Source organism: Zootoca vivipara, chromosome 3, assembly GCF_965207765.1.
Source record: "Zootoca vivipara chromosome 3, rZooViv2.hap1.1, whole genome shotgun sequence".
Classification (NCBI taxonomy): domain Eukaryota; kingdom Metazoa; phylum Chordata; class Lepidosauria; order Squamata; family Lacertidae; genus Zootoca; species Zootoca vivipara.
This window is the reverse complement of record NC_142586.1, coordinates 88027246-88053803: the sequence shown is the minus strand read 5'-3', so window position 1 is coordinate 88053803 and position 26558 is coordinate 88027246. Positions and strand designations below refer to the sequence as shown.

Here is a 26558-nt window from a genome sequence, read left to right as displayed (position 1 = left end):
CTCCCTCTTTCTACCCCATTCTCCTAGCTGCACCACTGTTCTCAGACTAAAGTCACAGAAGTACAGTGACACAGACTTACAGCCTGGCACCCCGTTAACTAGAAAAGGATTTAAGGCTCTCGGTTCGAACCCAACATTTCCAAAGCCTTGGAAAGATGTGGCATTTTCAGTGCAGGTTTCTCACCAAGAACCTATCAGAAAATGCAGGTGCCTGGGGGCGATTTTCCTGTGGACTGCTTCTCCAGAGATATTCTGCAGACAAATGTGTACAGTAAGCCCACAACATACATGCATTTAACCTGTGCACATTCAGTTTTAAGTGGTTGGCAAAAACAAGCAAACACACAAACAAACAAACAAACAAACAAACACAAAAACCAACATTAAAAAGGGCATGGAAAGGGGGCAGGTATCCGGGGTGGGGGGTGGGGGAGAGACTTTGGCAATCCCATTTGCCATTGAACCCATTGTGTCTTGACTATACATGGTTTTGGCTTTAGGCGCAATCCCCAGAAAGAAGACCCCTCGTAAACTGTAGGCTTCCCAAGGGCGTACCCACCATGGGGCAAGTTAGGGCAGCTGCCCTACTCTAGAAGCAGGGCTGGTGGGCAGAGGCGGAGCACAGCCCGGCGGAGCGCGAGTTCGCCGTTCCCGCCCGCCGCGCTGCGCCCTCCCTCCAGCTCCCCGTCGCGCCCTCTGGCAAGGCCAAGCGTGGCGGGGAACCAGAGAGCGCGGCGCGGCGGGCGGGAACGCTGAACTCGCGCTCCGCTGGGCTGGGCTCCGCCTCCGCCCACCAGCCCTGCTTCTAGGGAGGGGCACAGCCCGGCGGAGCGCGAGTTCGCCGTTCCCGCCCACTTTGTGGCCCCTCCCCTTCCGTGCCTTGGCCCCTCCCCTTGCCCCCCCCCTAGTTTTGATCCTGGGTACGCCCATGCTTCCTGTACTCAATTTTTTTTTTTTAAAAAAAAGGCACAACAGACAGGAAGGCTGAACAGAAAGTAAAGATTATTTCACAAAAAATACTTAAGATCTAGGTAAGTTTTAAGCACAACTCCCATCCAGAGTTTTGGCGTCCATCAGGGATTGGAATGCTTCTCTAAAGCATCAGGGATATTATATGCAACAGGAATTGCTTGACTGAACAGTGGCAGAAACTATCACAAAGCTCTCCAGATCCCAGCCAACTTTGCACCTTCAATCTGTATCAGTTCTTATCAACAAATACCTGGAGGCCTGGAAGATACCAGGGCAGAGCTAGTTGCATCTCATCACGAGAAAGTACAGGGGCTTTGCTTCACATCAGTTTCTTCTTCACACCTGAAAATGGTGCTAAGCCAAAAGGTGACCTAGCACCACTGCAGGCACAACTTTGGTATATCCCTCTCCCTTCCCTTCTCCCTGTTCCCCATTTCTTACTGGTGGCTTCTCACCCAGCTAGTTTCCTCTTAGATGGGGGGATGAGATGGGATGGGAGATTCCCGGGAAGCTCATGACCTTCCAGCTTCACTTTTATAAGATGATTCACCAAAGCAAATTCCTCATCATCCAGCATCCCATCCTCATCGATATCAGAGAGTTTCCATATCTTGCCCAGCACTGAGTTAGGCAGCTTGGACTTCACCATCTCCCTTTTGGCATTGGCCCCCGTTATTTTCCCATCAACGGGCGACAGCGTGTAGAAGATCTCGTCGTACAGGGGCTTATCTCTGGCCACCACCCAATCCGTATCATCAATTCCTTCTGCTGCCCCTTCCCCATAGCCATGTCCAAATGGGCCATGGAGGGTGCCTTCAAAGGCTCCCCCTTTCACCATCTGAGCAGGCCTCCGGGACTCCTCCTGACGCACCAGAACCATGAGCTGTGCGATGTCATTGGTCAGCATATCCTCGACTGCGTCCAGCAACTTGGTCTTTAGGGGCTGGAACTTGCTGAAATCCTGAGCTTGCAGCTGCTCCTGAAAAGAACGTCACAAACAGAAGTGGGGTGTGTGTGTGTGAGGACTGTTGTATTGTTCATTGTACCATTCAAGATAAGAGAGGTGGCTGCAACAATCAAATCAAAACAAACAAAACAAAAGAAGACCCCTTCTTCATTTGCTATCAGCTGCTTATTGAATAATTTTATATTTCAGCCAGCCGTATGGTGAGTGTTTTAAAATGCTACTGACCTTGGCTTCTTACCGCTTTTGATTCTAACGTTGTGACCCTTTCAATTTTGTTTGCTGATCGCTATTTATAGATCTGTGCTCATTTCTATTTTTATAATGCTTCAATGTTTGCAAGCGTCTCTTCTGTAAGCCACTGTGAATAACTTTGTGGGAAAATGGAGGAAAAGTGATAAACTAAACCAAGCCTATTGCTATTGTTAGCCTCACACTATATAAATCTGCCTACTTAGAAGACCACCTCATGCATTTGACAAAGTGAGATCTGGCGAACAGCAGCTTATCTTGCATTGTGTGAGCTGTCTTTCGGGACCCATGGGACACTTATGTTTTGACTACGACAGACTAAGATGTCTGTCATTCTGGATTTTAGAAGCACAGCGGCTCTTCCCCCTCACAATAATATTCTAAACAAAAAACTAGGTTGTCTTTCAGGTTAAAACATTCCTTTTGAACCAAAATGTCCCCAACAGAACAGAGGTTGGTGAAACCAGCCCACACAAAAATCACCTCTCAAACTATGGAGTGTGTGACGTATCTGTGTGTGGCGATGCACCACTGGTATCGTGGCAAGATCAAACATGAAAATAGCTCCCAGCCTTTCTCGCACTGTGGCTCAAATGTGATATTTTTTGGGGTGGGGTGGGGTGCATGTGCCAATACAGCTCCTTTCCAAGGGTGCAATGGACCCTAGATATACCTCTGCAACAGAGGTGTTCATCTTTGCTCAGAACCTACTCTGTGCTCCAGACCTACTCTTTGCAATTGAAATGGAGCCGATTCTGCCATGGTTCTTGGATTCTATTGTTTCTGGCTCTCACCTGCATCTTCTTCAGATTAGGGAAGTCTCCTGGTGAAATCTGATGCTCCTGTACGATCCGTCCATAGATCTCCCTCAAATTGTTCACGAGCTCTTTCTTCTTATTGTCTTTGCCAAACACTGATGGCATTTCCTTCTTAAGTGAGCTAATGATGTACGCATGAACCTAAGGGCATTTCAGAGGGTGGATATAGATTTTATGCATTTGCAACAATGGGATCACCAGAACACAGCTAACATATAATGCTCATGTGTACCCTCCCCAACGGATCATCTGTGCTTCATTCTCATTTTCTCCTCCATTCCCACAGCATTCCACAGTTACAAACTTCTTTAGAGTTTTTCTGCCTCATTCATTCTCACTATGACTCTGAAGGTTGCTTGGGCTGAGAGGCTGTGATGTGCCCAAAGCAACGCCAGGAAATTCGTGGCTGAACCATCAAGTATGTATCAATAATCAACAATGACCAACTAGCCAACCAACCATTGTGAGAGTCGCCATGAAATCGTTGATAATGCTGGAGATAGTGGATTCAAACCTCCGTTCTGCTGTGGAAATGCATTGGGTCTGCCAGTTACACTTTCTCAGATTCTGAACGGGAAGGAAACCCGCCCAGCCTAGTAAAATCCCCACGCCAATTTCATAGGATCACCCAACATCCTGCCTTTATTTGTGGTACTTCTCAGTGGCTCAGACAGGGATAAACTGCCCTCAAGGATATAATTGAGCCCCCCCGAGATTTCTCACTTTCAAATCCAGAATTTTGCATGGGATCCCAGTCTGATCTTTATTCATTTTTCATTGGGTACTATAGCAGTATTACGGTACAGTGTTACTATTGCTACAAGGGAAGACCAATGACTGTGAACAGTGGTTCTTTCTGTCAGGGTATTAAGTGGGCATTGTGCTGGAGTTGCTTGTGCATCTCATGCCATGCTTTGAACTGACCTAATCTAGTTACGCCCAGGATCTAGCTCCAGTTTAATCCACCCCATGGGCCTATCTCGCCATCCACGCTTGCGCAACAATGGCATGCAGAGGATTTATAGATTTCGATTTCTGTGCACTTTTGTGACTGATTTCTTCCTTGCTAATTCCTCCTTGACGGGGATGAACTTACCGCCCGTCTCCCTATAGAAAACTTTCTTCTGTGACCGATTACCAAACTACCTCAAGAAATCAAAAAGAATTAAGAGATCTCAATTTCGGCCACACAGTGGGAAACTGTTTTAACTGCTATAACAAGGGTGTCTCTGGATCTTAAACTGAGACTCATACAACAAAAAATTTAGAATATACTGGACCCCATTACATTTGTTTAAAAAAGGGCTATCTAAGGTACCTAACTGTTGGAGATGCAATAGGAACAATGCTTCTCTTAAACTTATGTTTTTCCCCTGTCCTATATTGAAAGGTTTTTGGCAGAAGGTAACTGAAACCATCAACAGAACAGTACGGAACAACCTTACATTTACCGTGCAAAATATCCTCTTGAATTATATGCCCAGCACATGAAACATTACAAAGGGACAATATGAGTGGACTCTCCATGCCGTTACCACAGCAAAAAGACTGATACTGATGAATTGGAAAAATAAAAATGCGGCTTGAATTGGATTGAATATTTATATAAACTCGCAACATATGAACAACTCGCATACAAATGCAGACTTGCCATGGACAAATTCAATTGATATTTGGAATCCATTCTTACAAATACTGTAATAGGTTAAGATCTGGTGAAGTACAACAACAACCTTGTAAAATATACAGTTTTGGGGTCCCCCCTTTGTTTCCCCTTCTACATGGGTTCTGTTTCTCTGTTTCTCTTTTTCTTTTGTGTCTCACCATGTCTGGTGCACATACTGGTTATGTACTTTTTGAACTTTCAATAAAGATGTTTTAAAATAATAATAATAAAAGAAATCAAAAAGTAAAACCTGGGCAGAGCCACTTGGAGAGACTCACCTTGGCTAGCCGTGCCCGTTTAATGAGATCATTGAGTTTCCGAAGAGCAGCATTGCGGGGCAAACTTTGGATATCTTTGAAGAGATCTTGCTCCTCTGCCTCAAAAAGCTTGCGGTTATCTGGGATGAGCAACGGGTGTGACCAGAAGGAACCGATATAGACCCTCACTACCTCAGGCGTGTTGACAATCTTCCCCAGAGACCACATGAGCGCGCCATAAACCCTCATAAGCTGTTGGGTCTCGATCTGGTCAGCTTTGTTGAGCACAACCCTCATTTTATCTTCATGGTTCTTCAGGGCTTTGATGACTTCCGAGAACTCGTCTGAGATGTCTAGCTTGTGGGCGTCGAAGAGGAGAATGATGCGGTCCACCCGCTCGGCAAACCACTCAAGGACAGCAGCAAAGTCATAACCTTTTGGGGAAAGAAGACACCCCCATAATAACAGAGACAAGGCCGTATGGCAGAGATGGAGAACCTTCTGCAGTCTGAGGGCCGCATTCCTTTCTGCGCACCTCTCCGGGGGCCACATTCAGTTATTTAATATAATCTTGCAAGGTGGTGCAGATCTGGTAACATGGTTTACAGCTAGAATCATAGTTATTCCAAAACCTGGGAAAATATAGGCACATGGTGAACACTAACTGGTCCATCACTTTACTTAGATAATAGAATTGTAGAGTTGGAAGGGACCACGGGGGTCATCCAGTCCAGCCCCCTGCAACGCAGCAATCTTTTGCCTAACATGGGGCTTGAACCCATAACCCTGAGATTATGTCCTACTGGCTGAGCAATCCCTGGGCCTTAGCCTAGACCAGAGGCTCTTACTTCAATTTTGGCAGTTAGGCTGAACGGGATAATTTCTCTTCTTTAAGCCCCCTTTAAAAACTACTGTTCCCAGAATTCTTTTTTGGGGGGGGAAGCTACACGCTTTAAACATATACTGTGGATGTGACCATAGCCCAAAGCTACATTTTAAAGGTCCTAGCATCACATTTTAAATTAACAGTTAGTCACAAGCTTTCCAGTGCTGTGATAATAAGAAGCTGCAAGTGAGTTGCTGCTGTTAAAATGATGGTTTTATCTAGGAGTGTGGCACAAGTGTGGCGACAGTTGCCTAGGGAAGGCCTGACCATTTCCCCTCACTTCCTGTTAACATACCGGGAAGCCTTAATCTGCTGGCGTTGCCTCTGTTATGTAAGCCACTCAATAACAGAAGCTGATGATTCCAAATTTGGGGGAAAGTCTTTATTTGATTTCATCATTACATTTATATCCCACCTTTCCTCAAAGGAACTCAAGGTGGCATACATGGTGCCCCCCCATTTTATCCTCACAACAACCCTGTGAGCTAAGTTAAACTAAGCAACGGTGACTGAAGGTCACTGTGGAGGGGTTTGAACTCTGGTCTCCCAGGTTCTAGTCCAATACTCTACTCACTAAGCCACACTGGCTCTCTACTTCAGCCAAGTCTTGCAACTAAAGTCTCTGCTTCCGTTTAAGGCACAATCAAGTTTTCAGATCCCATTAAGGAAAGCATCTCAGCAGGCCAAAATTCTCAAGAGCAATCCAAATGTGTACTGTAATTAAGCATGCTTGAATTGCTATTAAACAACCACAGGGTGTTGTGGGGCCAATGAAGTCGAAGAATTCAACCATTTTAGTTAGGCCTGCACCATTTGGCGATTTTACCTTCTAGATCAATCCTACGTTTTCTTTGACTAGACTGAAGCCAGACACACAATCCCAAATATTTAGTAACGGCAACCCTGTTTAAAAGACCCCGATGCAGAGCGTATGGTGAGGATTAGTTTGCTACATGCTTGAATAGCACATTGCTCTTTTCAAAGTATTTGCGTGGACAAGCGGAGTCCCCCCCAACCCCAGGCGACCCCTGAGCGGAATAATGACTCAAGACTTAACTGAGGGAAGGGAGGGTGGGAGAAGCTCTGGAGCCGACTGCCGTTTCACAGGTAAGATTCACCTTCTGTTGTGTGGGCAGGACAGTCCCTCCCCTTACCTGGCCAATCCCCAGGCAATGCCTCCCCAGGCGGGATTGGACGATTGGCTGAGGTAGGCAGAGACGTCCAGGTATCTAGCCTGGGGAGGATGAGGCCAGCCCAAACTACCAGGAGTCGCATTGGGACCCAGGGGGGCTGCACGCGACCACGCAAAAGGCGCCCCCCATTTGATGTGGGGAGCGGTCATTAGCTTTATGAACAAAATAGCCAAGGCTATAGAAAGCAGGTGGCTGCTCTGATGTAAATACCTCCATATGGGCATCTGTGCAGACTGCTATAACCCATTTCTTTGGCTGGAGGAAAATGAAATCAGACACTTGTTAAATGAAGAAACCTGGACAATTGAAATCTGGAATACAAACAGCCCATCTAGAGGATGCTCGAAGGAATAATGACCTAAGCGAACAGGCCTGGTGTCCCAAAAGGACAACAGCTATTTCCTAGACCCATAGAACTGTAGAGTTGGAAGGGACCACAAGAGTCATTGAATCCCGATAAAAGCTGATTTATAGTTGAGCAAATATTTGTGCAGAAATTTATAGATTTTTTTATTTATTTCTGGTTATTTTTTTAACATGTCAAACAAACTCAGGAGAACTGAAAGAAGAAAATGATACAAATCAAACCAAATAATAACCACACACACTTACTTTAAGCTTTTAACATACAATGGACACATCCATAGAAGTTAATTGGTGCAGGTTCCAGACTACTGGGCCTGAGGGGGAAGCATCCCAAGTTTGAATGATCTCCCATTTTGAAAAAAACAACATGCCTACACACAGAAGTGAAGTATAAGGTTCCAGGTGTTGCTGGACTACAACTCCCATCATCCCCCATCTAGATCCCCATCCTTGGCCAGTGGTCAAGGATGATGGGAGTTGTAGTCCAGCAACATCTAAGGGCACCACATTGTCCACCCTGAGTGAGGTTAAGACTCTTTCCCCTCAACAGTGCATGACTTTTCTCTGTGTTGAGGATTTTTTATATTGCAGAAAGCATTCAAAACATGCTTCATCTGCAGTGGTGCAGTTAAATTTTACCGAGGAGATGCAGAAACTCCGTCCCGATTTCCCCTCTGAGATCCATTTTAAAGCTTTCTAGAACATTCCAAATCAGTGATCAAATGAACAGTATTGTAAGGCCGCCATCTTGACTTGAGCATTTTGAAACAAGACATCAGCTGAAACCAAAAGAGCTGCACCTATGTTAATCCGTCCCCTCCAAAATAAGAAGCTGCACCTTTACCTTACCTCGGCTAATTCTTTGTTTCTCCCCTGAAAGGATCCCCGGTGTATCAATAATACTGATACTCTCCAATACAGGATTTGGAAGCTGAGCACACATAAATCTAAGGAGAGAGGTGAAGGGAGGAGAAAAACACAATAAAACATTACAGCAAGTACAGTAATTGGGCGGAGGGGGAAGAAAACAGATTTTAACAATGTGAATTTGAACGATGACTGCTTAGATGCCTACGTTGGCATTTCATGGCATATAAACACACACATAAATAAATAAAAAACGAGAGTCTACCTGCCAAATATTTTTGGAAGCTGGACATTTTATATAAGATGTCTGTCAAAATCCAGGTACAGGTTGGTAGCCGTGTTGGTCTGACGCAGTCAAAACAAAATAAAAAAATCCTTCCAGTAGCACCTTAGAGACCAACACTGGATTCTTATCTCATTATACATGATCAAGCTTTCTTTAGCACCTCAGCCCTTGCTTTTTCCTGCAAGACCAATTGCAGTCGTTAACAGTCATCCACAGGTTTGCCACTCCTATCAGCCAATCACCCATTCCCACCACCCCTTCTGAGTAATACCCCTCCCCACCCTCTGACTACCGTATACATAAGTGTCTGGTGACTTCTGTTTCAGTGTATCTGAAGAAGTGCGCATGCACACGAAAGCTCATACCTATGACAAACTTAGTTGGTCTCTAAGGTGCTACTGGAATAATAATAATAATAATAATAATAATAATAATTTATTATTTATACCCCGCCCATCTGGCCGGGTTCCCCCAGCCACTCTGGGCGGCTTCCAAAAAAACAGAAATTCTAAAATACAAAAATCCATCAAACATTAAAAGCTTCCCTAAACAGGGCTGCCTTGAGATGCCTTCTAAAGGTCTGGTAATTGTTCTCTTTGACCTCTAGTGGAAGGATTTTTTTATTTTGTTTTGTCAAAATCCAGACAAAACCAAGCGCTTGCTGATTGGGGATCAGCTCTCTATTCGCAATCTTACATTTCTGAAATGTGAAACATCTTCAACAGGAATAGAATGCTTATTCATGCAAAATGTTGCATGTCAGTCTTTGGATTTATGTGCAAATACAAGGGCAGAAGAGGGTCCACTGGTCCAGGCCCCTGCATCCAGGCAGGAGCTGCCAAAGCTGCCAAGTCAGAAAAAGAGATCGGTCCATGCCACCCAGATTATAGAATGCTAAGCACAAGTTCCTCACTATTTAATGGTGCAAAGAAAAAGATAATGAAGTTTCTTTAGCAGGTCACCACAATATGAAAATATATCAAGATGTTTTTTTAAAAAAAAACAGAGCTAGAGAAAAAAACGGTAGGATTTCTGGAAGAAGCTGCTGGTAAGTGTTTGGGATATGAAACCTCATATGCAGATACTGCTACATTAAAAGATATAAATAGTAGGAGTGACTAGTATAATTTACATCGTGTTTCAAGCACGTGTGTGTAATTCCGGCGCAATCCTCAGTGAGGTATTCAAGTTCTCCACTCTAGCTATTTGAATCATATTAAACATAATTCTCTTTGCATGAACAAACAAACCATTTTCTTTCAAAACCCATCTTCCCACATCAAGTGGCATGCAGTCCTGTTCATCGCCTACCTTCATTCTATCACAATTGTATGCACCACCCCGATCTACTGTATTCATTACTGACGAATCAGAAGACAAACAGTACTACAATTTCAACACTGTAGCACAAAACCATCCCTTGATCTAGGGAGACGTGGGTGGCACTGTGCTCTAAAACCCCTGAGTCTCTTGGGCTTGCCGATCGGAAGGTCGGCGGTTTGAATCCCTGTGACGGGGTGAGCTCCCATCGCTCTGTCCCAGCTCCTGCCAGCCTAGCAGTTTGAAAGCACGCCAGTGCAAGTAGATAAATAGGTACCGCTGCGGCGGGGAGGTAAATGGCGTTTCCGTGCACTCTGGTTTCTGTCACGGTCTTCCGTGCGCCAGTAGCTGTTTAGTCATGCTGACCACATGACCCGGAAAGCTGTCTGTGGACAAACGCCGGCTCCCTCGGCCTGAAGTGAGATGAGCACTGCAACCTCATAGTCACCTTTGACTGGACTTAGCCTTGATCTGCAGCGGGCTTCCTTCAATCATCCCCACAACTGGGTGAACAGAAATAGGAACTGCAGAGGCTACTGTACATTCAGAAGGTAGAACAGATGTGAGAGTGGCTGAGTCACGGGGAAAGGAAAGAGTGGCCATGCATGTCTGAAGGAGCATTTTGCTAGTTGCCATCCTCAACTGGGTGCCCTCCAGCTGCTAAAAGGGACCCCTGACCATTAGGTCCAGTCGTGACCGACTCTGGGGTTGCGCACTCATCTCGCATTATTGGCTGAGGGAGCTGGCGTATAGCTTCCAGGTCATGTGTCCAGCATGACAAAGCCGCTTCTGGCAAACCAGAGCAGCACATGGAAACGCCGTTTACCTTCCCGCTGTAGCGGTTCCTATTTATCTACTTGCATTTTGACGTGCTTTCGAACTGCTAGGTTGGCAGGAGCTGGGACCAAGCAACGGGAGCTCACCCCGTCACAGGGATTCGAACCGCCGACCTTCTGATCAGCAAGCCCTAGGCGCAGTGGTTTAACCACAGCGCCACCTGGGTCCCATCTCAGCAGCCCCAGTGTGCTCAGTGATTACGGATGAAGGAGAGGTGTGAGTCCCACAATCTCTGGTGAGACTGGAGGAGGGAAAGTTATTATTATAATTATGATATATTTATTTGTACCCTACCCTCTCCTTCTGATGAGACTAAGGCCAAAAATAAGAACTGCTAGAAACAAGTAAGCATTGATAGAATTAAAACTATATATATATAGTTTTGTAATATATATATTACAAATAATATATATATATATATATATATATATATATATATATATATATATATATAGGTTTGCAATATATATGTTACAAACTATACAAATAATTACAATAAAAACAGCAAAGCACCAGTTACGGCTACAGCTGCTGCTTGCATCCAAAGGCTTTTGTTCTTCCATTCCATTCTGCTCTGTCAGGCAAGAAGGAACATGAACTTTCAAGAACAATTCACACAGATTTCTAGGGAACAGGAAAAACATTTTAACCATTTCTAATCGAGCTGCTTGTTCCGCATACCATACATCTTAAAGACCGGGGTGAGGGAACTCGTTAAATCATCCAGAATCAACCGTCCGCCAAAGGTTCTTCCTTCTTCTTAAACCACTAGAGTAATGCGTATCTCTGGAGTATTCAAGTCATCTCACGTTGTGCAGTTTAACCCATTTCCCCAGCAAAGAGCAGGACGAACTGGGTGAGCGCAGCAAACAGGGAATTCTTGCGGCAGAAACTTTGCAGAATACCAGCTTAAATTGCAGCATGGCCATTTGCTGCCATTTTACTTTGACGATAAGAAGAACCAAAGGACCATGTAGACCAGCATCCAGATAGCATAGAATTCTAATTACCATACTTTTCTCTGAATAAGACTTGGTTTTTTTCAGTAAAAATTATGCTAAAAAGTTGGGGTCGTCTTATACATGGATAGCGCATAGGGTGGACGTTCATTTATTTCCAGTAATTCAACTTAAAAGGTAAAACCAATATAGCAGATAGACTCATGACATATCCAAATTAACTTACTCATTTATTTATCTTCTTTAAATATATCCTCTTATGTAGCTGCAGGTTATTACAATAATCCTGCCAATGTTTTTATCTGTTTACAATTTATCTGTAAATATTGAAGAAACGATTTCCATTCTTTTATAAAAAGGTTTGTTATCTTGATTTCTTATAGTTCCGGTAAGTTTTAACATTTCTGCATACTCCTAAGTTTTTGTATCCATTCTTCCTTTGCTGGGACTTCTTCTTCTTTCCATTTTGGGGCAAGTTACAATCTTGACACTGAAGTTGCATACATGGAATAAATTTCTATACAATTTAGGTAGTTCTGTCCCTATAATACCCAAGAGAAAGGCTTCCGGTTTCCCCCCACAAATGTTATCTTAAACATCCTTTTCATTTTACACCTGTTAGGGGATATTTTGACCCAGAAGATGCTTCTCGTTTAGTCAAGTGGGCATTGCTTCCCCTCAAGTGGCTACTCTCACTTGCAACCATCTTTTCCAAGCTACAAGCTCAGCAAATTGTTCTCTATAGTCTGCATTGCACAGACAAAACCACATTCCATGTGCATGGCTTGTAGTTTGCAATTTTTTTCTTGTACTGGAGGGCCAGGCTAAATAGTGTGTACAATAAGAATTCCCCCTACTCTGTTATTGTCGTTTCTCTCATTCACTTTGGCCTGTGTCTCACTCCTTCAGAATTCTTTAACTACAAAGAGTTTTAAATTAATCTCCAGAACCAAAGCACACAGTTTGCCACAGCTTTCAGCCCCCTCTCTGTTTTTTCTTCTTTTCCTGCATCCATTTCAATGTTCATTGACAAAAACACAGCAAGCCAGCAATTTTGATGCAGCAATTGCATTACGAGACTTGTGCAGCATTTTACCAATGGCACACAGAGTGACATTAATGCTGTTTTGTTTGGGTGTTTTGGTTGCTGCCGTATTTAATAATGCATACGAGCTCAGAGGCAAATGAACAGTAAGCTGCAGCAAAGAGCAGACTGCTAAATAAACTTTGAAAATCAAACAACTGACTAGTGGAGAATTCCTGCTGTATTGGCTCCACACTGAAGACAGGATTAGGCACAAAATCCAGCAAGAAATGTGGAAGAGGATTTCTAAAGTATACTTAGAAGTAGATAGATTACAGGCAGTGGCGGAGCTTCATGCTCCAGCACCGGGGGGGGGGGGGGCGGAGAGCAGACGGGGGCGGGGCTGGTATGTGTCCCAGAGGTGGGGCACGCCACTCGCAGGGGTGGGGCATGCGTCCTGGGGGCGTGGCATGCCACCTGCGGGGGTGTGGCACCCAGTGTGGGCGGGGGAACAGCCGCGATGGCACCCCACTGGGATAACGCTGCCCATGATTACAGGTTACTTCAGAGACTGGGGTCCCTGGGGAAAGAATGCATTTTTATCCACAACACCCAAACTTTATCCAATTCAAGCCCAATACCTTTCTGTCATGACAGTAGCATTGCAAAGCAGCTGGATGTCATACTGACCTGTTCAAGAAGGCATTGCCAAAAGCATTAAGTTTCCTGAAGGGCTTTTTGGGATCCACTACCAACGCATTTCCAGGAATGATGCCCTCCGTATCGTCCCGCATCACAGCAATGAAGGAGTCAGTTGTAGGTTCTGGCCCAATCCTCATCCCAGGGAAATCTTGTTCAAGAAGGTACCTAGAAATAAACAGGTAGCACAGGATGGAGATACAGAATGCTCAGGGGCTTGTTAGTGGTTGCAGGTGTGCAGCTAGATTCCTTCAAAATGGTTGGACAGCACCAGATTTGTGATATTAAAACTATTTCATTTTGTTATAGGGTTGGGGTGTGTGGGTGGGTGTCAATCTGCAGGATATCCGTGGGTCCCTTCCAGGGCTGCGATTTTGTATCAAGGGAAACTTAGCATCTAGTAGAAGGGGCTGCAGAACCAGTAAGACCAGTTTCTTTTCCCACCTCACCTGGTTGGATGGAAAATATTAGGCCAAAGGGGGGTGGTGCGGGAGACAGTTTTTGGCTGATGCTGGAAGCTGGAGACGCAGAGGCTTGTCTTGCTCTGTGCTAGACCCAAAAGTATGACTTGGAGATCTCCCTGGGAACCTAATCTGGAGGCAAGATCTATCAGATGTTCATAGACTCATAGAGTATAAATGTGCACAAGGGTCATCTAGTCCAACCCTCTGCAATGCAGGAATCCTTTGCCCAACGTGGGGCTCGAACCCACAACCCTATGATTAAGAGTCTCCTGCTCTGCCAACTGAGCTATTGTGCTGTGGCCCGCTCCACTGTGAATTTGCAAAGCCTCTTGTGTTTGAAGAGTCAGGGGAGTTAACTTCCAAAAATAATAAAAAGCCTTTCAGTATATTTCCTGGCAAAAGACCACCATAAACCACCAATTACATAATACTTTCCCTATCACTCACTTCTGTGTCTTCCTGAAGACACTCAGAGGAGCAGGGTGGGGAATGGCTTATCGTACATAAAAGCAATCTCCATACATCACAGCAAGCATGTGATATATGGAGGCAGGCTGCAACTGCATGGACAGCCTGTCTGCTGGCTCCAGTCATGAGGCAGATGGAACATGATCATTCTTCTGCAGACAGCAGAAAATCCAGGGGGGAGCAGGACGTGGATCTAGACAGCTAGGGATATCACCTGATACAGTACATGTTTTAAGTGGCCATCACAAAGCAAGCGACAGTCAGATGCAGGCTTTAGGCTCTGCCAAACCTCTGGAGAAAGGAAGGCCCAGAGCCATTTCAACAGCATCACAGCAAGCCTCCCTAAAAGAACCATCTTCTTCACCCTCAGCAGTTTTTAACAAGCTAGCAGACGGCTGCCTGAAGTGCTTGCTATTGTGAGCTGTTTGTACCCTGGCAGATGATAGATTAAAAGAAGAAGCAGGGAGGAAGGTCAGGAAAAGAGCTAAGGACTGCTCAAATAGAGAAGTATCCATACTTACGTCCAGCACAAACCACTTATGCTTTGCATTAATCAGGAGAGGGGTCTGGGAATCTGGTGGTCTGCCTTCTGGACCAACCGAGAAGGGTCAGGTTTCCATCGTGAGGGCATCCTCATGCTTTAATAGCCCTTGGGTTTTGAAGCATCTTTTTTTTTTACCAGCACGTTTGACCAGCCAGATGGGCGGGGTATAAATTATTATTATTATTATTATTATTATTATTATTATTATTATTATTATTATTATTGATAGATACAGCCACTCAAAGCAGGCAATGTTAGTCTAATTTCTTGGCAGATGCTAAATAATCCAGAGTCCCATCATCCAATTATCTTTTTCCAGATACCCAGAGTCCCTGGGATCATTACCGGTAGTACAGTAGGATACTGTCCCCTCATTCAAATGTTTTCACATATAAGGGGAAAAGGAGCACGTCTCTGAAGACATAACATTCAATGAAAAGAAAAGAATCCAAGAGCTCTGGCCAGGTAGTGGAATAATTTTTAGAAAGTTGAGAATAATAAGACAAATTCCAGTAGTAATCCAGTTTTCATAGAAAAACATAGAATCATAGAGTTGGAAGAAACCACAAGGGCCATCCAGTCCAACATGAATGGTACGCTTTGACCTTGAAACTATGAAACTAGAGCTGATGAAGAATAAACCGAAACAGGGCCTTGTCCTGGATTTCTAAAAACTGGATTGCTACTGGAATTTGTCTTATTATTCTCAACTTAAAACTTTCTAAAAAATATTCCACTACCTGGCCAGAGCTGTTGGATTCTTTTCATTTGATTTTCTCAACTCTCCAAGGACTCCAATTTATTTAGTATAACATTCAATGAGGCACGTAGACTCAGATTCCCAAGAATTTTTTTTTAAAAAATTGCTTATTATAAATAATTTCTTTAATCTATGTGGACATATACCACCTAAAATCTACAGGTGGAATTCAGCATCACACCATTACAAATATTCTGTTTGCAAGGTGGACTTATTTCCCTGTGCTTTTCCTAATCACCCCAAGCCTTTTTTTTGGAGGGGGGGGGTTGTAGGGGAGAAAAGGCCCATCACACAAACAGAAGTCCTTGCAGGGTTTCCACTGATTGGGCTGGTTAGGTGAATGAATCCTGCTAAATATCATGAAATGAGGATGGCTAGGGTATTTGTATTGTTGAGGTTAGTTGGCAATGTTTGCATTTTGTTTCCTCTTTGTTATATTTACTTTTTTTAAAAAAAAATAGTGGACAGGGATGGATGGCTATATGAAAATATTAATGGGGTGATGTGCTCCAGGAAATATGCTGGCTTGACGAAACAGAAGAAGGTGTTGCCACTGCTGCACTTAGTAACAACTTCTTTTCAAGTTGTTCATTAAGGAAAAGCACTCAATTATGAGAGGTTTCAGCACTGTCCAGGAGCATCAGAGCTGATTCCACTTCTGCAACGATGGCTATTGCTTTAGAAACCAATGCTCATGGTTCAGTGAATACCAGAAGGTCCGAAGGAAATCTGCATATCTGAGCAGATCCGAGTGGACATGCGCCAGGAATGGCTAGGCATGGCTCCCTTTACCTCTTGCCCACTGCATGTCCAAGCGTGTGGAGATTTGTGTCTTCCCTGAACATCATGAGTACGACAGCAAAGCATTTCTTTGTGGCATGTACATAAACGTAACACTTTGTGCGGGCGAATCAGCCCACAGTCAAATTAGCCAGAACACAGTCCAATCTAGACGTGGTGTTGTTGATGTTGTTTTGTCTTGTATAGTTTGTGGGGGGGAGGGGGAGGGCAGAGCTGGATCAGGACTGTGATGTCTGGGGTGTGGGGCTTTGTCATGGTCCGGTCGGCGGGGATTGAAGCCCTGACTGAGGACGTCAGGACCAGAGGCAAGATGGTGATGTAGAAGCAGGAACAGGTGCAGGGCTGAGGGTCCAGCAGCAGGCAGTCGCAGGGTCAAGGAGCAAGGCAGAGGCGAAGGTCTGGGAGACAAGGAGCAAGGCATCGGCACGGCAAAGGTCCAAGGGTCGAGGATCAAGGCGTCGGCACGGCAAGGGTCCAAGGGTCGAGGATCAAGGCGTTGGCAAGGCAAGGGTCCAAGGGTCGAGGATCAAGGCGTCGGCAAGGCAAGGGTCCAAGGAGCGAGAGGCCAGAGGCAACCAGGCAGGGATAGCGTTGCTGTGGCAAAGAGCTGAAGGGAAATGCTGAACTTTTATCCCTCCCATCTCCTGCCACCAGGTGCAGTGAGGTATCAAGTGGCCTCACCCGAGTGACCACTCCTTGCCTCTCCAGCACAAGCTGAGGTCTTCACCCGAGTGGCCACTCCTTGCTTCTCCAGCACAAGCTGAGGCAGGCCCCAGTCCTGCAAAGCACTACAGGCCCCAGAGCCTGACTCCTGCCCATACTCCTGACAGGCTTTAATCCTTTGCCTCTGCTGCATGCCCAGTGTGAATAATCTCTCACGTCCGACATCCTACTATTTGCAACGAGCAGAAAGGATTGTTTTTTTAATCGGCAATGGGTGCTTTCTTCCCATTGCAAATAACAGCCCCCACCTGTCTTGCACAGTGCTAATCTGGGTCCACACACACACGGCATCTCTCTGGAGTGTGTGTCTGTAACCGGTGTGTGTGTGTGTGTGTGTGTGTGTGTGTGTGTGTGTGTGTGGTACTCTCAAGGCTGAAATGATGCGAACAGCATCACATCTAGTCTGGCTCTGACTGGGACTTTTCTGAAGAATCTGATGTTGCATGAATATAGAAGAAAAACGGAGAGCCGGTTAGGTCAAATGGCAGCAAAACCTAGCCAGCAACATTTGCCCAAGGAGAGCCGAGGAAATGGTGCAACAAGAATTCAGCAGAACAAGGATTTTATTATATTCAGAGTGAGGAAGGAGAGAGACAAGGAAGTTGTTGTGAGCAACAGACTGTGCCAGGACATCAAACAACACATCGGTGAAGCATGATGCATTCACTACTGGTGGAAGAATCACATGCTGGCAAGTTGATCTTCTTCTCTGTGTTGCTTAAAGAGCAGTGGTGCCGTCTATATTCAGCCTGGTCAAGTGAAACAGAAGCACCTCGGCAACTTTTTCAGTTAGACCATTGCAGTATGTCTACTCTTGAAGACAGCTCAGAATCTTCAGCATTAACTTCCCACCAATAGCTCCTTAGTCTTATATCGATTGAGCTTGGGCTTAGAATCATAGAGTTGGAAGAGACCACAAGGGCCATCCAGTCCAACCCCCTGCCAAGCAGGAAACACCATCAAAGCATTCTTGACATATGCCTGTCAAGCCTCTGCTTAAAGACCTCCAAAGAAGGAGAATCCACCACACTCCTTGGTAGCAAATTCCACTGCCGAACAGCTCTTACTGTCAGGAAGTTCTTCCTAATGTTTAGGTGGAATCTTCTTTCTTGTAGTTTGAATCCATTGCTCCGTGTCCACTTCTCTGGAGCAGCAGAAAACAATCTTTCTCCCTCCTCCATATGACATCCTTTCATATATTGGCTCTCATCCTGTCATTACTGAGGCTAGGCTGACTGAGAAGAGAAGTAGAGTTGTGTGTCATCAGCATACTGATGGCAACACATTCCAGAACTCCAGGTGACTCCACTCAGCGGTTTCATGTAGATATTCCCCCCCCCCCAATATTTTTATTGATTTTATACAACTGAAAAACACAAAAAACGCAAAAATACAAAGAATCACATAAAACACAAAAATACACAAAGAAAAAATAAATCATATTTATCATTCATATATCCTGACATTGTTGACTTCCTCTTGTCCCTCCTAACTGCGTTTCATTGTATAACATCCTTAGTAAATTCTATATAATACTTCAATCGTCTTATTTTTTTGTTTACCTTACCTAGCACAATTCAATCTTCTTACTATTTCCTTAACATACATTTCAATTCTTATTTAACACTTATATCTAACTCTAAGTATACTATAATACTCTACAAATCCTCCTCTACAACCTCCCTGTACTTCCAGATCTTATATTAAACATTTCCGATATTGCAATTGTTTGTTAAATAAACTTTAAAAGTTTTTCCAATCTTCTTCCACCAACTCTTCCCTCTGGTTCATGTAGATATTAAACAACATAAGGAATAAAACTGAACTCTGTGGAACTCCCCTCCCATCACGGGGCCAACCATTATCTCCCCCCCCCCCCAATAAGCATGGGTTAAACCACAGAGCCCAGGGCTTGCCAATCAGAAGGTTGGTGGTTCGAAACCCCGTGACGGGGTGAGCTCCCGTTATTCGGTTCCAGCTCCTGCCAACCTAGCAGTTCAAAAGTATGTCTGGTACAAGTAGATAAATAGGTACCGCTCCTACGGGAAGGTAAACGGCATTTCCGTGCGCTGCTCTGGTTTCGCAGGAAGCAGCTTAGTCACACTGGCCACATGACCTGGAAGCTGTATGCCGGCTCCCTCGGCCAATAACGCGAGATGAGCGCCGCAACCTCAAGTCGGTCACGGCTGGACCTAATGGTCAGGGGTCCCTTTACCTTTACCCTACAAGCACAACATCCTGAAACCATCCAAGTAGGAGTGGACTCACAGCAGTGGTGGCCCCTACTCCCAATTCAGACAGTTTCCACAGAATGATACCATGGTTGATGGAGTCATGAGGCTGAGAGATTGAAGAGAATCTTCATAGGTCATCATATGGGGCAACCATGGCAGTTTTTGTGTCAAAACCAGCATGAACCCTGGTACTACTGGTTGATATAGACCTAAAATATCCATCTTGTTCAAGGCTGTCTGGAGTTGATCCACCCACTCAAGGGCAACGTTCAGGAAGGGGAACAAGCAGGCCTATAGTTCTGGGTCGAAAGAGGATTTCTTAAGGAGTAGAATCACTGCTGTAGCTTTCAGGTGGCCTGGGACCAGGGCTTTTTTCAGTGGGAACTCGACAGAACTCAGTTTTGGCACCTCTCAGGTGGGCACCATCGCTATTCTAAGAGAACAAGGGAGGTGTTCTTGGTGAGAAAAATAATCAAGTAAAATAGCACAGCCTGGGACACTTCTCTCAGGGAGATTAATTGCCTCCCTGCCAGATGTTATCAGCCATGAGGGCCAAGGGTTGAGAACACACAATGCCTGCATCTATTCCAAGAACCTTGACCACAGCCTTCAGTCTTAACAAGTGAAACTCACCCATTAACACCTGGCCAGGCAGTACGCTGGACAGCCCTGTGTGAACATGTTGGTTTGATTTGGCCTGCTCTGTTCACAATTTTTATTGCTATAGATACTTCACAGGCCCATAGCTGTCAAGTTTTCCCTTTTCTCACGAGGAAGTCTATTCAGCATGAGGGAATTTCCCTTAAAAAAAGGGAGAACTTGACAGCTATGCACAGGCCAGAACTTGGGCTGGTTTTTGTGGTCATTTCTTCTCTGCTGAGATCTGTAGTTCAATGACAGGTGTGTAGGTGTGTGTGTGTGTGTAGAGAGATCTCTAACAGCACGTTTGCAGCATGCTCTCTAAACTCCAACTCCCAGGATACTTTGAATGAAACCATGACAGCCATATTGGTTTTGTGCTATTTTAAGTTTTATACCATTTTGAGTATTGCAGTGGGTTGGGCAATCCTTTCCAAGTCTACAATTCTATGATTCTAGGGTAGATATCCCCAGTGAAAGGAATAGCACAATGAAAACAAAACAAAACTTGTGGGTGATATTGAACCAAAGAATTGTAGAGCTGGAAGGGATCCCGAGGGTCATCTAATCCAGGGGTCCCCAAACCTACCTGGCTTCGGGCCGGTTCCTCCTGTGCCAATGGCAGGTGCAGTTGCCCATCTGCGGGTCAGCGCGGCACCAGAAATAGCCTGTGTGCACGCACGGGCCGGAGGGCAGGGGAACATGCTCCCATACGCACGCACACTCGTTTTTTCTGGCGCGGTGCCGCAAATGGCTTCTGCACATGCACAGATGTCATTTCCAGTGCACTTCCGGGGCGGGGCGGCACCAGAAATAGCTTGTGCGCGTGCGTATTGGAGTGTGTTCCTCCGCCCTCCGGCCCGTGCGTGCGCACAAGCTATTTCTGGTGCCGTGGAGATGGGCAACCGCACCACGGCGTGCCAATAAGAGCAGGTGGTGGGGGTCACCGGGGGCCGCACAATTTGCTCGCGCAGGCCGCATCCGGCCCCCGGGCCTTAGTTTGGGGACCCCTGATCTAGTCCAACCCCCTGAAATGCAAGAGTTTCAACTAAATCATACACAACAGATGGCCATCAATTTCTGCTTTAAAATCTCCAAGGAAGAAGAGCACATTACCCCCAAGGTAGAAAGAGTGGTTAAGCTGCAAATAAAAGGCGAAGGTTTTTTAACACAGCTCACATGGGCAGCTAGCACTGCAGTAGTCAGTTTGTGTTTATTTTATTAATAACATTGATATTAGGCAGGTGCCTTGGTTGTACTGCTTTTGACGTATGCTAAAACCCTTTTCTGCTTAAGTAAACTTACCCAGGCATGCAATTTCATTAGGTGCATTTGTTTTTAAAACCTATTGATTTCATCTATACCTGGATAATTTTATGATGTCTGAAGGATTGTATCTAGCGAAATTGGCCCATTAGTGCAAGGATTTCCACCTGCACAATAGGACATTTCCTCTTCCCCCCAAAAAAAAGTGTTCAGGAGAGTTAGCGGAACCCCCAGAACAGACTTGGGGAACATGCGGGAAGAAGAAGTCTTATCACACAGGCAGAAATCCTTGTGTTAATAGGATAACTTTCTTTGGATACAACCCAGTATTTTAAAAGTCTACTTTATGGTTATTTTAAAAGCAATAGTTAATACAATTTTTATGTAAGCCACTTGCGATTTCTGTTTTGATTAAGTATTATAGAAATCTTGCTAAATAAATAAAAAGGAAATTTGTTATTAACGAGGTTGGTGGACTCAAGAAAAAGCTATCTTCTTCTTCTTCTTCTTCTTCTTCTTCTTCTTCTTCTTCTTCTTCTTCTTCTTCTTCTTCTTCTTCTTCTTCTTCTTCTTCTTCTTCCATCACTCGTAGCCGAGTAAGCAGGGATGACAATATACAGTGCACTGTGACTCTACTGTCCCTTCTCGCCTTCTCTGCCCCGTGCAAACAATATGTAAAGGCTACTGCATTCAACTACAGTTTGGATTGTGCTCATTAGCAGATAGTAATGCACTTACTATCATAAAGAAGGCTGATCGCCGAAGAATTGATGCTTTTGAATTATGGTGCTGGAGGAGACTCTTGAGAGTCCCAATGGACTGCAAGAAGATCAAACCTATCCATTCTTCAGGAAATCAGCCCTGAGTGCTCCCTGGAAGGACAGATCGTGAAGCTGAGGCTCCAATACTTTGGCCACCTCATGAGAAGAGAAGACTCCCTGGAAAAGACCCTGATGTTGGGAAAGATTGAGGGCACTAGGAGAAGGGGACGACAGAGGACGAGATGGTTGGACAGTGTTCTCGAAGCCACCAACATGAGTTTGACCAAACTGCGGGAGGCAGTGCAAGACAGGAGTGCCTGGCGTGCTCTGATCCATGGGGTCACAAAGAGTCGGACACGACTAAACAACTAAACAACAACAACAACAAATGCACTAACATTTTAAAGGAAGATGCAACTGGAGAGTTCAACTCCAGCAAACAGTTTACACACTTTGGAACTCAGAGAAGACAGCCTGGCGTGAGAAAATGAGTACACAGCAGGAAGGATTTTAAGGGAGGGCTGGCAAAAGAGACCATTTCTTGGACCTGCAAAGAAAACGCAGTTGGATTCCCCTGGAACCAGACAGATTTACTCCATTGACTTTAAGCACAGCAGGCCTCTTTTTCCTTTTCAGTTTCCAAACCCGTCTGGGAATACCAAAAACCAGCTTTCCCGGCCATGCCTCTGCAACCTCATCCACTGGTCGTGATGCTGACAATTTCGTTTGACCCTTCACCTTGATCTAAAGCAGTTAGCTCAAGATGTCGGGGAGGAAGACTGAAGACTAAACTGAGGCTCTTCAGCCAATGGTCTTTAGATGCAGCTTAAAGCATTATGGTATCACGGATAGCCACTAAAGGTTTTTAATCTGCCGGGTCCAAATTCAATCTGGGACTGGATAGCTCAGTTGGTTAGAGGGTGGTGCTGACCGTGCCAAGGTTGCTGGTTCACTGCAGGGGATTGGGCTAGAATGATGATCCTCAGGGTCCCTTCCAACTCTAAACTTCTATGATTTTATATCATGCATCTTTTAATCGCATCTCTAAAGTCCTGCTTAACATTCTGAAGGACTTTAAAGGAGACCATTACCTGTCTGCTATTCTGTTTGGTATAAAAGCAGAAGAGAGTGATGAAACATCAACCATGTACAATCCATTTTGGTACTTACCCCCGGATAAAACAGTTTTAGATCAGAATAGGATACATTGATAACAAGGGAGACTGCTGCTAAGCTCCAGAGACAGTACAACCTCACTACAGAATAGGAAGAAAAGGGCGGGTCTGAAGCAATGACACGGAAGAGCAAAAGAAGAGCCTGTCTGGATCAGGCCAATGACCCATCTAGTCTAGCATCCTGTTCTCACAGTGGCCAGTCAGGTGGCTGTTGGAAATCCGCAAGCAGGACAGAATCCCTCTCCCCTCTTGTGGTTTCCAGCAACTGGCATTCAGAAGCACTGTTGCCTCCAATTGTGGAGGCAGAGCCTGGCCAACATGAATCCTCCATGAATTTGTTGAATCCTCTTTTCAAGCATGCAAGTTGGTGGCTACCATTGCCTCCGGCAGGAGCAAGTTCCTTAGTTTAACTCTGCACTGCATGGATAAGTATTTTCTTTTACCTGTCCTGAATCTTCAAACATTCAGTTCAATTGGATGTTCACGAATTCTAGTGTCACAAGAGGGAGAAAAGTTTTCTCCATTCACTTTCTGCATGCTGTGCATAATTTCATAAAATTCCATCATCTCACCTCTTCTTCATCTTTCCCCTAGACTAAGAAGTCTCAAATGCTGCAACCTTTTCCTCCATCACCTTGATCACCTGTGTGATCACCTTTTCTGAACCGTTTCCCCCAGTTATATGCAAAAGGTAACAAATGTACAACAGTGAGTTTCCATCAAAAACAGAAATAGCACAACGTGTTTTCCAGTGGTGATATGATCATTTGGATAGCCTTTCATTCTTGCATGGATTAATTCATTCATGTTTGCATAGAGGCCTTCTACATTTCACCAGGGTACTATTTACGGAGCTGCTGGAGGGACTTCCAGACTGCTGCTATTTCCGGGTGGGATTCAGTCACACACTGGCAAATTCAGGTAGTGCAATTATAGTTGATTGCCAGGTCTTGCACAGCAAACCCGCTCCCCCCCCCCCAAGACTGGACAGTTTGCAATAAGGAAAGTGATGGGGAAAGGCATAGGAAAAGCGTGGGATAACCATTACTTGAACACAGCACCCTCTAACCTCCACGCAAACAGATCATAATGATTTGTTGCCTGGAAGCTGACATGTGAGACTTTCCTTTGAGCCAGTGTTTTTGGAGTGTGATCAAAGTCACAAGCCAGAAACAAAGAACACAATTAGCAGCTAAATATTTATCCTGAACATAGGGATCATATTTCATGCATGATGCATGCACTTCTAACAACACACCCTAGTGACAATGTGTTCCCACCTGGAAGGCAAAGAGCCGCCACGTTTTACCTTATGAAGGTGGTCTTCCCGGTGGAATACTGCCCAACAAGAAGGACCATAGGCTTGTTGTCAAAGTCCGCATCTTCCAAGGCAGGTGAATGAAAGGCGTGGAATTTGTAGTGTTCTTCCAGAGGGAGAAGCTTGGTTTTGTACAGTTTTTTAAGACCTCCACTCACAGTCTGATACACCTCCGGGTCCTTCCTTCGCCCATCTTCATTACCCAGCCAGCTGAACATTTTGTAATTTAGCAAGAAATGTTACCAATTGTTCCCGTCCTGCCTGATCTGCATTAAATGGGAGAAGAAGGTTAAAAAAATAATAATCAAATAGATAGCTCTCTAGTGGAAATCTCCAAGGTGCAAAGCTAAATCGACTGACAGTATTCTTTTTTCCTTATCACTTCATTGCTTGGCCTAGGAGCATAATACTGTAAAAAGCAAGCCAGGAAAAAAGGCGATGCAATCTCTCCACCTTATGTTGCTCTTCAGCCGCTGCGCAGCTATTGCAGAAAAACAGCTGCAGCGTGTAGCTCTAAGGGCAGGCTGAGTTAAACTCTACTTGCGTCCAATTCTATGATTGTTGAAAATAAGCCCAGAAAGCGGGATGCTTTGCTAAATCAATTGAGTTCTGAGCTCCACTTTTCTGCAGGCTTTCCAGTTGAAGGGTGAGGGATGATGAGCTAATCTGCAAAGAATAAATTCTTCTGCCGCAGGACCAGCCAGCAGCAATAGCAGCAAGCGGCCTCTCTTGCAAAACAGCTGGCTGCTTAAATGGAAATAGACCGGGAAGCAGGGAGCTCGCCGCTGGAAGTGGGAGAGCGACGGCAGCGGCCCTCATTCGTTGCGCAGACTTGTCACCTCTGCTTTTTCATAGCGTTATGGCCGCTCTCCCGGAAAGACTTGCCGCTCAGCCGCCAGCAAAACGTCACCCTAGAGATAGAAAACTATAGAACGCAGCACCGCTGTGGGTAGCGGACTCAGCTACACCCAATGCCAGGCTAGCCAAAGCTTCCTCAGAGGTGCCTGTAAAGCCAAAGGCGCGGAGCTGGAGAACGCATTGCGCCACCTGGAGGGCAGAACGAGGATTTTAGAAGTCTCATAAGAAAATACCGCTTCTAGTGTTTACTTTATACTGTACTGTACCATAGCTGCCAAGTTATCCCTTTTTTTCAGGGATTTTCCCTTATGCTGAATAGGCTTCCTTGCGAGAAAAGGGAAAACTTGGCAGCTATGTACTGTACACCCCAAATAACTGTTCAAGGCAGGCAAAAGAAATGAGATCTTTACAAACCAACCACATAACCTGTGGAACTCACTGCCACAAGGTGTGGCTTGACAGCTTTAAAAGGGGATTTCTCAAACTAAAGGAGAATGAAAGGGCACCAATGGCTAGGAGTCAGGAGGAAATGCATACTGTGCTAACTTCAGGATGAGAAAGGGAGCGTTGCTCACCCAGCGCATAGCTGAAGTGTGGATCTCGCTCCCACAGAAGGCAGCCAAAACCACCAACTTGGATGGCTTTCAAAGAGGATTAGGCAAAATCATGGGGGTTAAGGGATCAGTGGTTACCAGCCATTATGACTATTCTCTGCGGAGAAGGGGAAGGCCTTTTCAGTGGTGGCTCCCAGACTTTGGAACTCCCTGCCTAGACTGGCTCCCTCTTTGTTGTCTTTCTGCTGGCAGGTGAATACTTTTTTGTTCCAACAGGCTTTGAGGAACTGTCTGCTTTTAACGACAAGGCTAGTGCCTGGCTGTTCTTCTTGCAATTATCTGTTGTTGTTTTTAAATATAGATTATAGATAGGTAAAATCCTTGTGGCGAAGGGGCTTGAATAACTCAGAGAAGCTATGAGCTATGCCATGCCAAGATGGACAGGTCATAGTGGAGAGTTTTGACTAAACGTGATCCATCTGGAGAAGGAACTGGCAAGCCACTCCAGTATCCCTGCCAAGAAAACTCCATGGACAAAGACAACAGGCATATAAACATTATGACGCTGGAAGATGAGCCCCTCAGGTCGGAAGAAGCTACGAACATGAGTTTGACCAAACTGCGGGA

At 45.1% G+C, this 26558-nt stretch overlaps 2 protein-coding genes across 4 annotated transcripts in view; one reads left to right on the top strand and one right to left on the bottom strand.

Annotated features, from left to right (window-relative positions):
* The window catches only part of XDH (xanthine dehydrogenase), a 72424-nt gene extending 67469 nt beyond the window's left edge, over positions 1-4955 (top strand). For 2 of the 3 annotated variants that reach the window (XR_015949120.1, XR_015949119.1), the window contains exons 37-38: positions 3293-3424; positions 4397-4955. Coding sequence is in view for 1 of the 3 variants with exons in the window: in XM_088666620.1 (XP_088522746.1) it covers positions 3293-3349 (57 nt within the window). In the remaining 2 variants the exon portion in view is untranslated. Of the gene's footprint in view, positions 1-3292 lie in introns of all 3 variants that reach the window. The other variant, XM_088666620.1, reaches the window with a different exon arrangement.
* Positions 961-25539, bottom strand: EHD3 (EH domain containing 3). The gene is made up of 6 exons (XM_035111473.3): positions 24511-25539; positions 13358-13534; positions 8224-8321; positions 4951-5363; positions 2983-3147; positions 961-1951 (listed from the first exon to the last, which is right to left on the bottom strand). Exons 1-6 carry the CDS (start codon positions 24735-24737, stop codon positions 1424-1426), a joined length of 1608 nt encoding a protein of 535 aa, XP_034967364.1. The 5' UTR covers positions 24738-25539; the 3' UTR covers positions 961-1423.
* Positions 25540-26558: the final 1019 nt, after the last annotated feature.